Raw genomic sequence first — 11495 nt, forward strand, 5'->3', positions numbered from 1 at the left:
CATCGATTACGTTTCAAGCAGAAACAGTAAATAAACTCATCGCACGAGTCAGTCAGCGACACTACTCGGAGTAGATACGAGGGACCCCCAAAGCTTTACAGGACACTCTCAACAACAACGGGGAGGGATTCTTCAATAGGCTCTTTCATCCTATCTGCAGTCAATCTACCTGCCTGAACCAGTAAATTTGTGACTTTTATCCTTTTCAACCATTCCGATCAGGGAGAATGGGGATCGGATATGCGGCGAAACAAGGTCTCCCAGCATGATATCAACTGTGGATACGCTGATAAAAAGTCTGTACCTTACAGTGAACTCAGAGCACGGAGACTTTCTCAATGTGCTGAGAGAGGAAGGACCCTCGAGGGGACTCTCAACCAGTTCACGGGCCAGAAAAGGGTGCCAACCAAGGTTGAATCCGTCTGTCAGCGGTGGCCAGAGCTCCCTGTCTTCTCTGTCTCCCCGACGAGGTGGGCGGAAAACCATGGGTCCGATCAGCGCGATCACATAATCTGGTACCCTAGAGCCCAGTGTGCAAACGTCACCTTCCCGCCAAGAGTGAAACCTCTGGGTTCCACAGTGCAGATGCTCTTTCTTTGTCTTGGAAAGAGGAGACCAGCACCCCATCTGGTTGGCGGACTCCTCTTCCCTGAGTGGAGTCTCCCGCATGCATCTGATAGACCGGGTCGATAGCAGAGAGCTGATACATGCTAAAGAATCCCTCCCCTGCTCTTGGATCCGCTCGACGGGTAGAAAAGCAGGATACTATGTACAGCCGATGGGTAGATCAGATGGAGGGGGAGTATGTGTGTATGAATGTATGTACGGTACGGGGGCATACAAACCGTCGTATCCGATTGATCCGTACTTCAACAACCTGACTCATGTCTGCCAGGACCAAGACGAGTGGAATTGGGGTTGAGAAAAATTAAGAAAATCGGAAAGGACAAAGATTCAAAATAAACATAGGAATCAAAAGAGAGAAAAAATAAAAAAATAAACCATAAAAATAAAATCAAGAAACAGGTTTTAGTAGTATCTGTAACTTTATTTTTCGTTGCCCCGTCCCGTAAACCATCGATGTATGTTCCGACAGTACTTCTGTATCAAACGGCGATGATAAGCAGAGCGAAAGTACAATGCTGGTAAGGACGAAAACACAGAAAAAAGAAACCATAGCTGCGTCGGACCAGAGGGCCGACGATTCAACGTTGACGGATCGACAGAGCTTACTTGCTCCTCCGCGTGAAAGACACCCCCCACTCTATTAAGATTTAATTGATTGACACCACCAATAACAAGCTTCAGGCGGTGCGGTTCCCTCCTTCCGCGGCCTTGTACGCTGGAAACAAACCGGATACCGTCGTTTAGCCGGGACGGTCTAGATTGTGCCAACCATGCTGTATCCTGCATTCGCCATGCTCGGCCGTTCCCCCACGAGCCCAGAACCTAATGTGATAACTGTCCGATTGGCGACTCTTGACCACCGTCAGACGATGACCGTCAATCACGAACTCGACCCCTCAAGGTCCCTTCCAGAAAGATACGTGCTTGGTGTTATGATTCGTCTACAGGGGGAACTACACCAAAGTTTATCATAGACAGGAGGGGGAAAAAAAAGAAGAATAAAAAAAGGCTTGTGATTGAAGCAGGATTTCTTTCTTGCCTTGACTCGTCACCCGCCAACGTGACATTCGCTGTCGGCCAACGATTGCTCCCAACTGAATAACCTGAAGAAAGACCCCCGCCGCGCAACCGATCCTTGATTCTGCCAGACTCGCAACTGTTGATTGATGCTGCCCCAACTGCTGATCAACATCGTCATCACCCGCTGATTTTCAATCTCCCGCTCGATGGCCCGGAATGTGTCCTGCCCGCCGTCTCCCCCGTCTCCCCCGTCTGGGGTCAACAGTGCCCAAGAACATGGCCGAGGCGCTCCACACTCGACAGCCCGAAGGTGAGGCCACTTCGGCCAGCGTCGCCCCCGAGTTCATCGACTACACCCGCGCGCTCCGTCTCGTACTGTAGCATCGCACAGAGCCCGAAAAAGGCGCAGATGAGATTCAACTGCATGGGCGTGGTGAGCGCCAGGACAGCAAGACCGATCGCTTGCAGCTTCGTGTGACCTGGGGGAGAGAGGCCACCGCCACCGTCGCCATTGCGCTCATTGCTCTCCGCGATACGCCCGTAGCAAATGCTAACGAGGACACGGTACAAGCGCGCCGACCCCAGGATTCCGCCCGGCAGTCCGGCGAGTAGAGCCTTGAATACCCAGCCAACACTGAGAACCTGCGAAGAGAATTTACGGGAAGCACCGTGGTCGAACATTCCGATCAAATCGATGGGTAGTTCGCCACGCCGGACCGTTGTCTCAATCCTATCACGCACATTTTCAGCGGACAGCACCTGTTTCGCAAAGTAATCGTAAATTCGGGCGGCCATTTTGAAGTCGCCCGCGTTACAGAACACTTCTGGTGTGGACAATGCTGGTCACTGCTTTAGTAAGTAGACCCAAAACCGCGATCCGTAGTATACGGATAGGAGATGCCTACCAAAGCATTTCAAATAGGAAATAGTCGCGACGAAACATGTCGGTAGCCTGAGGGTAGCCGGTGCAAACTCCACTGGAAGGTTGAGAAAGCTATGCCCCCCTAGCCGAGCTAGACTCTCCAAAGACCTGCCTTTCAGTGCAGACAAATCGCAGGATCGGGAAGAGAAATTGGCAAATGTTCTCATCCGACGCAGCGTTCGTGAATGGGTCACGGCAGGCTGAGCTTTCATATGAAGGGTTGATCGCATTACTCGAATCCGACCAAGCACCCTATCGCGGCGTCGTGGGCACTCGCTGTCTCTAATCATGGGATTATTGACTGTTACTCCATGAGAAGAGGTTTATCACACCAAGTGGGCACTTCAAGGGTAAATATACCTGGGACTTTATCAGGGTAACATTGGTCCAAGTCCAGTGGATCTAGATGTAACTGAGCGGCAAGCTCATTGAAGGCGATAGCGGCTGTGTGTCGATCGATGTGAAGCGACCAAGTGCTATCTCTCGACACGGTGCGGGACGAACTGACGAATGATAGGTTTTCATGGTCGCGGAAAGATTCTTGATCGAAGGGGTTTCCACTTTTTGCAAATATTCCAGCCATTTGAGCGATCTCGAGATTCATGTCACCACAATACGAGCTAGCTTGTGTTGCGGAGCTGGTAGTAGTCACCGATGGCTCTAAGAAGGGGTAATAACTTGATACTCGACGACAGGGCTCCCCAAGCTCATCGACCGGGTTCTGACGCACACTTTCCCTGTGGCAGAGAGCAATAGGCGCTAAGGTGTGTTTTGACGGATGGTGAGATACAGTCACGCTTGTAAGATCAGACTTGTGAGAGAGTGTGGTCCTGTCGCTAGCCTTTCTGGCTTCGTAAGGCCCCATTAGGCTATTCTGGCTCTGAAGTAGCCTCCGCCCATTTGCGCTTCGATGATCTCCAGTACTATCATTTACGGTACACTTATGGTTGCAGCATTTCGAACCCCCAGCAACACGACCATTGTGCAGCTTGGGAGCACTCAACGGAGACTTTTGGCGTCGAGACTTGCGGGAAAGTAGGAAGGTCACAAAGCGTCCAGAGCCTTTGACCAAATGCAGAGAATCGGCAGGCGAGTCCAAGGAAGCAACTTTGGTGTCATTGGTGTCTACTTGAGGGAAGATGTCTTCCAGCACAGGCGTTGGTGCATGCTGCGCCTGTGGGTTTTCTTGTCGTAGGGGATTAGGGTGGCTTTCTCTGGACTGCTCGTCGTATGCGGAATAGGATCCCTTTCCAATGGACAGATCATGATTGATATCACTTGGCAACCCTGTACACTGACGGTGCTGAGCATCACGTAACTTCGCATGGCCTGCAAGAGTCCATGTACGTGCACTGCTTTCGCTTGCGGATGATCTGGAAAAGAGGCTGAAGAGTCCCATTATTGCCCCAGAATACCAAAAGCGAGACGCAATGGGGTAATACGCGAAATCGTAGATTACTCCGGTTGGTAAAATGAAAGAAGGACCAGTCCGAAGACACTGAAGCTTGAAATATGGTAAAAGACCATAGCAGCAACTTCCTCCGGCGAATGTATGGGTCGCTCTTTCTGCTCTTGAGTATGCCAAATGCGCACAACGGCCCTGTTCAACATATCAGCCGGTGAAAGGCATCCCATTCCAAAAATTAAACGCATCGGCTCTCTTACTGTATGAGAGTCGACGGCTACAGCTGCACCATACAATGTCATCAGAACTATAGAAATACAATACACACTCCCACAAAGATAACGGAGGATAGGTTGAGAGACAGAGACAGGGATCTTCACAACAATAGCCATACATGAAAGAAAAATCTATTATGGTCAATCCAAACGCCAATGCTGAATTCGTGGGCAGAACGTAAACCCGACAAGCGAGGGCCAACCCAATAGAAATCTAAACCATCATACAATACCTTGTTTTCTCGTGCACTGCAAGTCGAGAGGGATCCATGTCCCACGAGACGGGCGATTTGAACGTAACCATGTCTCCGTCGAATCCTTAACAGTAGACCATGTCACTAGCCTTAAAAAACAGAATCAAACGCCATTCCCATGCAAGTTTTAATTGTGCACCAGGCACCGTGAGCGCGATGTCTGGATTGTATTAGGACGATTCGTCGTTTTCGCCTTCTAGAAGAATGTATTGCAGAATATCACTTAATGTGAGAACGCCCTTTAGTCGGAAGTTTTCGTCCACCACGACCAGGCGGTGAACACGAGACTTGCGAATTGTGTCAAAGATAGTATCCAGACCATCATTCAACGAGCATGTGTAGATACCAGGGAAGTCCTAGGCAGGTCCTATGTCAGCCCATAAATAGGAGGAAAGCTTCAACAGCCGAACATACTGGGGAACGTTTTTTCAACGCCTCTCCAACCGTTAGACTTAAGTCATCGTACACGCCGCCTTTGATCAATGTTATAACATCAACTGATTCGAAGACATTGTACACAACACCTGGAATTAAGTGGTACTTTTAGCCATTGGACAGGGGTTTCCACTGGGAAAAACCATACCTTCCGAATTCACAATGGGTACACTCGATATGCTCCGCTCCACAAGGATATGGATTACATCGATAACAGGCGTATCCATCGATGCTGTTGCTACATTGTCATAGCTACCTAGCAATATCTCTCCTAGGGGTCTGCGCAGCTTCTGTGTGTCACTGACATTGACGGCGACGAACTTCAAGATACGGTACTGTGTAACGACACTCAGGACATGGTGTCGGTCCGTTTGACTATCGTTTGTAACCAACGGGATTCGTCGAGCCCGAGAGTCAAGCATGCGCCGACAGGCTTCATAGAGAGGCCTCTCCGGATCAATGGAAATGGTCTCCGGCGGAGCAACCCCTAAGGCCTTTTCTACCTCTAGATTTGTAACCTATTATCAGTGCCGGCCCAGGAGTATATTTAATTGCGGGACGGGGCGAGTGACGCACCTCGGAGGCTGTCCAGTCGGAATTGATCGATCTCACCCAGAGCCGCAGGGTTCTGGAAATAATATTGAATGACATTGATGTAATCGGAGGTGGTTAGAAGGCCCGCGAAAGTCGAGGTTTTAGAGTCCCACAATGGAGCTGACACGATACCTGTTGCTCAAACAATGCGAGACCTCGTCAGTACATCTTCCTCCTGAACATCGAATAGCCCGTTTGCGACGTCGCACCCTTGTGCGGAAGAAGCGCAGGCAGGGGACATGGCGCACCGCGCTATTCACTAAACAAGGGAAGTACATGCCATTTTGGATCAAGATATTCAAACTCTCTTTCACTGACAAAGAGGTGTCGAAGATGATAAGCCGAAAGCTGAGCGGAAGGACATCGTAACTGTTACGGACTTTGAGGAAGTTGCGAATGGCACACTACACAGATATGATCGATAGGTAGAGTTATTAGCCAAAGTACTCAACTAGACATATTGACAACGGTGGGAAAGAAGAGCATAGGCGAATGAATCATAGGGAATTGCAGCCCGTGGCCGGAGATAGTAGCGAGATGGCCTGAGGCCACAAGCCCGAGACTGGACCAATACCAACCAGAGGGAAAGAGAGATATAGGGCAAAACAAGCCAACAATGAAATGATTAGGGCGAATACAAATAGACCCGACCACAAAAACAAAAACTCTATGAAAAATTGAAACTCACTAGGCCCTGTCGCTCCTCCCGATCGATCGCCCTTTCGGGCTGGGCTGGGGGCATTGGATGCGAAAGACCGCGCGGGCGGAGGTATGAGGAGGGCTGCACGAAACCTCTCTCGTGACCAGACACAGGGTGACGACTAGGAACGGAGGTAGGATTGTTGGTGGTGCTGATGGGAGTGGGAATTGGAGTCGTCGTAGTAATGGGGGAAGCGGGAGGAGGAGCAGCATCCGTAGTGTCGTTGGTCGTCGTGGCGGGCCTGGGCGGCAGTCTGATTCTGCCCGTGGGGTTCTTGTCCGCCATCGGCAACACGGTCAACGGTGAGAGGACGCCGGGATCAACGTATGGCTGGGAACCTGCATGTAGCTGGGAGGGGCCACGCTGGACGGATTACCTGTGGGGTACAATGTCTCTGACTTCTCTTCAAGGTATGTAATGTACTAGGAAACAAAGAGCAAACAACGTGGTAAGAGTAAACTGGTGGGGAGCGGAGCTGGGAACACCAGTCAGAGTTAAGTACGACAAACAATACACGAGATCATAATAATGGTAATATAGATGGGGATAATTATCGATTGTTGATGGAGAAAATCAACAAACAAATACATAGAAGTAAAATATAGTAGTACCCTATCAAACGAACTAGCTAGCTTTTCGTCCTTTTAAGTTTGTAGATCGACAGCTCCGTTTCTGGGAAGTCGTATAACGGTCAAAACGGGTCGCTGAAACGAGAGGGGAAAAGATAGTGAGACAGTCTCGGATAGACAAGCATGGCAGTTGAGACTTTTTTAATCTTATGACAGAATCTATTGATCCCCCACCAAGCGTCTGATATCACACATGGAAGTCAGCAAGAGATACCCCGCCATCGCACACGTGACATCGATCTGGGGTTCAACGGTATGGGAATGCATGTCTCGCCAGAATGATCTATTAATATGAAGTCATTGGGCATCCTCAGAGAAGTAATATGTCTATATACAAGATACGCTTTTGCTTCTTGACAAAAAGTAATAGTCCTCCCAATAGATTGATCGCGTAAGCTGTTTGACCGAAATGAAAGGAAATGCTCGAATGTGCTTAGCGTCAAGGACCATTGTATGAAAACAAAACAAGACATATCGATCCGAAAGTCCGTTCCCCCAGTTCGTGGATGTTAGAGGAACATAACAAAGCAAACATGGTGTAACATATGCGGTCTAGATGTATATGTAGAAGATGAACTCAACAATATGCTAAGGAATATTATGTAAAAGATGCAGGGGCAGTAAACATTACTCACGCCATTGAAGCCCAGGTCAGAGGACAGAATGACATGATGTTGAGAGTGGTTCCGAGTGTCGTATTATCGATAAGCAGGTGGTTACTCCGCTGGAGCGCCATTCGAGGCCTCTCTCTGCGCTAGACTGGGAGTGCTTCCTGTCTTCAAATAGTTCTCGTATTCGCCAATTCTCTTTCCACCTTGGACCCACCGCTCGCGGTACGCAGCCCTCCTGTGGTCAGCAAGCTGGTTCAGGGTTGGCCAGTAGGCCGCATGGTCGTATCTGAACTCGACATCACCTCCCATGGATTTCATCAGATGGGCGGCAGGGACATGTTGACACAGATCCTCATTGAATTTGAGCTTCTGCCGGGTCAAAGGATCAATGAACGGGGTGATCAACTTGAAGAATCCCATAATCATGAAGGGCACTAACGCACACATGAAATCAGTAGAAGGAAAAGACGAAGACACGAGCGTCACTTACTGTTGATGACCAACGCTCGACCCATTCTCTCCGGGTAGTGGTTTTGGAGAAAGTTGAGCGTCTGTTTGGCCTGACCGACGCTTGCATTCTGACCTGACTTCGTTTCATTGTAGTTGACAATCAGCGCCAAAGTCTCCTGATCTGGCGGCATCAGATCAATCACTCGTTCCAACATGAAAACTAAATGTTGAATCTGACGGTCGCTCTTTTCCGTGTTCTGATTCGACGGCAGAAGGTAGAGACAAGGACGCGCGTGGATGTCATATCCAAGGAGAACCTGCTTTCCCGTCTCATTCTCAACTGAGATGAAATCCGCGGTCAGCTTTTCCACGCCGTATTCGCGACGCCACGTCAGAGTACGTTCCAACCGTGCTATGGCTTCGGACACGTTCCATTTCGTCGCCCGCAAGTATCGAAGCAGGCATTCCCGGGTCAAGAACATGCGCTCATTGTCAGTGATGGGTTCCGTGGGGGCGTTCTTCGCAGACGTCGTCGGCACCGTTGTCCAAGCGGAAACGGCCTTGAGAACAGAATTGTATTTTTCGTGTTGGTCGGCGGTAAGCTCAGCAGGCGGAGTAGGCTTGGCCGAGTCGAGAGGGCGGGGGAAGGGCTTCTGAATGAGCCCATCGGCGGCGGAGGATGGGAGCTCTGATTCAATATCCTTGCCATTGGTTGCAGGCTGAGCCTGTTCGACAGTGCTACTGGAATTTTCAGCCGTTGCGGAAGGTGCGCTTGTCTGTGAGTCGACCGCTTCACCGTTGTGGGCTGACACAGCTGGGGCAGTGGGTTCAGAGGCTGCACTCATGGTTGCAAGGAATAGTATGCGATTCAGTTCAGTTCAAGTCTATGGGATGTATCCTAGGTCTGTAATTCAGGGGGCAATGGCTCGCATAATATAGACTAGCGACAATGGCAGCTCCCCTGGAAGATTTGTTCTTTTCCGCGCAGGTTTCAGCGCTGAGCAGGCTCAGTGTTGATCGACAGGCCCACAGGATGATCGTTCGACATAATAATAGCCGGAGTACTTACGTGGACATGTCCCTGAAGCCATTGCTGTATCGGGAAGGCGGTCATTCCTCTAATTAATTTCCCGTCCCCGTGCCCAGCACGCGGCGCGCGTTCTCCGCGCGTTCTCCAATATCGGATTACTGCATCGAGGTGATTTCACTCTGGTCCTACAATTGAACGCAACGCCGTTGGAACTGACTCGGTGTAGCCATGGAGGACATCGTTGGAGAGCTCAATGAGCTTTTCGCAGCTTCCTCTCCCGATGGACTTCCTAAAGATGTTCTTGCAGAGCTTCAGTCCCTGCTGCGAGTCCACTCAATTGCCCCACAGGAGTTATTTTACAAATGGGAGTCGTTCTGCTTGAAGATGGGCTCCGAGGAGACCAAATTAGATTTAGAGACTGTGAGGCTGTTTAAACGCGACGTTCAGGAATCGCTGGAGCGAGAGACTCGAAGCAAGCCCGGCCGACAATTACCCACCGCTACCCCGCGCGCTGCAGCAGCGACTGATGTTTTTGGGATGTATGTCGCAGAGCTATGCCATATTTAGAGGGGAGATTATTGACATGAAAACCATAGACTAGACGGATTAACGCCAACTGCGTCTCACGGTCGAACGCCGAACTCAGCCAAGCGGAAAGCGGACTTTGCTTCTCCCTCCGCATCTAAAGTTGGAAAGGTCGATTCGCCAATCGGTTCTAAGGCCCTGGGAAAGCGCATGAATGATGTTGCAACAGGAGATGGAGCGCAGTATGCTTGGAGAAGACTATTCTACCTTTCTGGAACAATATGATTGACTGCGGACACAGGCCTGTTCCTTTCTCGGGGCGCCAGAATCCTGGCCAGACGCTTGAAACCCTCAACGCGCACCTGTCGATGCCAGAGACCCCTATGGCTCCCTTTTCAGAGGCTCGGATACGACCCACTGCGAACACAGATTTGAAGAAGTTCGGATACAAGCCAATGGCAATGCGACTGTCTGAAGCGTCCGAGATTCTCGATGACCGCATTGACGAGTTCATGTCGTTGTTCCAGAAGGAATACGAAACAGAGGACCTCCCCTTCGGCAGTGCAGCGACCCAGAGCACCAGCGAGATTGTTGCGGTCGGACGCATCGCGTCAGATAGCATGGAAGGAAAGCTTAACCCAGCTTCTCTTGTACTCGAGACCTCGAGGCGAACAGGAGCTGGAGTGCGTGTGCCTTTGAAAGTGGACACTCTGCCGTCGGTGAACTTCTTCCCAGGTCAGATAGTTGCTCTACGGGGCATCAATGCGTCCGGAAACTACTTCTCGGTCAAGGAAGTCCTATCCACCCCTCTCTTACCACCCGCTGCATCGTCTGTACCCAGTATGGAAGCCATCAACGAAAAATTGGAGGAGGCTGGTTCTTCTCCATTGAACATCATGATCTCCTCAGGGCCGTACACAGCCGACGACAACTTAGACTTCGAGCCGCTCAATGAGATATGCCAGAAAGCGGCCGAGAGCTACGCAGACGGACTCGTCCTCATGGGTCCATTCTTAGATATCGAACATCCACTACTAGCGTCGGGAGACTTCGACCTCCCCGAAACCAACGGATACGACCCAGACACAGCCACCCTCACAACCGTATTCCGGCACTGCATCACGACACCCTTACAGAGATTAGTCGCGGCAGTACCCAGCATCACGATCGTGATGGTTCCCTCCGTCCGCGACGCCGTGAGCAAGCACGTCTCCTGGCCGCAGGAGCAGCTCCCGAAAAAGGAGCTCGGCTTGCCCAAGCAAGTGCGCATGGTTTCCAACCCGGTCACCCTGTCTCTCAACGAAACCGTCATTGGCCTGTGCTCGCACGACGTCCTCTACGAGTTGCGGAGAGAAGAGGCTCTGCACGGCAAGCCTAAAGAAGGCAACCTGCTCACCCGGTTGTCCAAGTACCTCGTCGAACAAAGACACTTCTACCCGGTCTTCCCGCCGTCATCGCGAGACGCCCTCCCCAAGCCCGGGATCGAGAACGGACTAGCCACGGGCGCCACCCTGGACGTCAGCTACATGAAGCTAGGCGAGTGGTGGAACGTGCGGCCAGACGTGCTCATCGTCCCCAGCATGCTGCCCCCGTTCGTCAAAGTGCGTACCCCATCCCCAATCGATCTCTCGAACACATGCTGACAATGTACAACAGGTAGTAGACAGCGTCCTGGTAATTAACCCAGGCACGCTCTCCAAACGCCGCGCAGCAGGAACGTACGCTCAAATGGCCATTCACCCACGAGAAATCACCGAAGAAGAACGCGAACAAAAACACATCAGCCACAAACTCTACGAACGAACCCGGGTGGACGTCATCCGCATCTGAAGTACAGTACCTTGGATTCAATAGATATACCATAGCATGTATAACGCGGGGCATCCGGCGTAATAATGATAATGAAACATTACTTCGCACAAGCCGTACATCTCACAAAGAATAAGAAAAAAAAGAAAAAAAGAAACAAAAAGGGGGTATCAACCGAACCCATCCATCCACCAAACCCCTCAAAAAAG

At 50.7% G+C, this 11495-nt stretch overlaps 4 protein-coding genes across 4 annotated transcripts; 1 reads left to right on the plus strand and 3 right to left on the minus strand.

The window, feature by feature from the left end:
* Positions 1 to 1905: 1905 nt before the first annotated feature.
* ANOM_011292 (uncharacterized protein) lies at positions 1906 to 3968 on the minus strand (the record flags this gene model as incomplete). The annotated part of the gene is made up of 3 exons (XM_015556548.1): positions 1906 to 2486; positions 2553 to 2870; positions 2930 to 3968. 3 exons carry the CDS (start codon positions 3966 to 3968, stop codon positions 1906 to 1908), a joined length of 1938 nt encoding a protein of 645 aa, XP_015401212.1.
* A 705-nt stretch (positions 3969 to 4673) lies between these two features.
* On the minus strand, positions 4674 to 6517 carry snf4 (AMP-activated serine/threonine-protein kinase regulatory subunit SNF4; the record flags this gene model as incomplete). Its single annotated transcript, XM_015556549.1, has 6 exons — positions 4674 to 4859; positions 4918 to 5027; positions 5087 to 5443; positions 5515 to 5664; positions 5735 to 5936; positions 6221 to 6517. The coding sequence occupies 6 exons, from the start codon at positions 6515 to 6517 to the stop codon at positions 4674 to 4676; spliced, it is 1302 nt and encodes a 433-aa protein (XP_015401213.1).
* A 1060-nt stretch (positions 6518 to 7577) lies between these two features.
* Positions 7578 to 8767, minus strand: ANOM_011294 (CRAL/TRIO domain protein; the record flags this gene model as incomplete). Its single annotated transcript, XM_015556550.1, has 2 exons — positions 7578 to 7906; positions 7963 to 8767. 2 exons carry the CDS (start codon positions 8765 to 8767, stop codon positions 7578 to 7580), a joined length of 1134 nt encoding a protein of 377 aa, XP_015401214.1.
* A 413-nt stretch (positions 8768 to 9180) lies between these two features.
* ANOM_011295 (DNA-directed DNA polymerase alpha subunit POL12) lies at positions 9181 to 11400 on the plus strand (the record flags this gene model as incomplete). The annotated part of the gene is made up of 4 exons (XM_015556551.1): positions 9181 to 9491; positions 9549 to 9719; positions 9779 to 11078; positions 11134 to 11400. The coding sequence occupies 4 exons, from the start codon at positions 9181 to 9183 to the stop codon at positions 11305 to 11307; spliced, it is 1956 nt and encodes a 651-aa protein (XP_015401215.1). The 3' UTR covers positions 11308 to 11400.
* Positions 11401 to 11495: the final 95 nt, after the last annotated feature.

This window comes from Aspergillus nomiae (assembly GCF_001204775.2).
Source record: "Aspergillus nomiae NRRL 13137 chromosome Unknown contig00642, whole genome shotgun sequence".
Lineage (NCBI taxonomy): Eukaryota > Fungi > Ascomycota > Eurotiomycetes > Eurotiales > Aspergillaceae > Aspergillus > Aspergillus nomiae.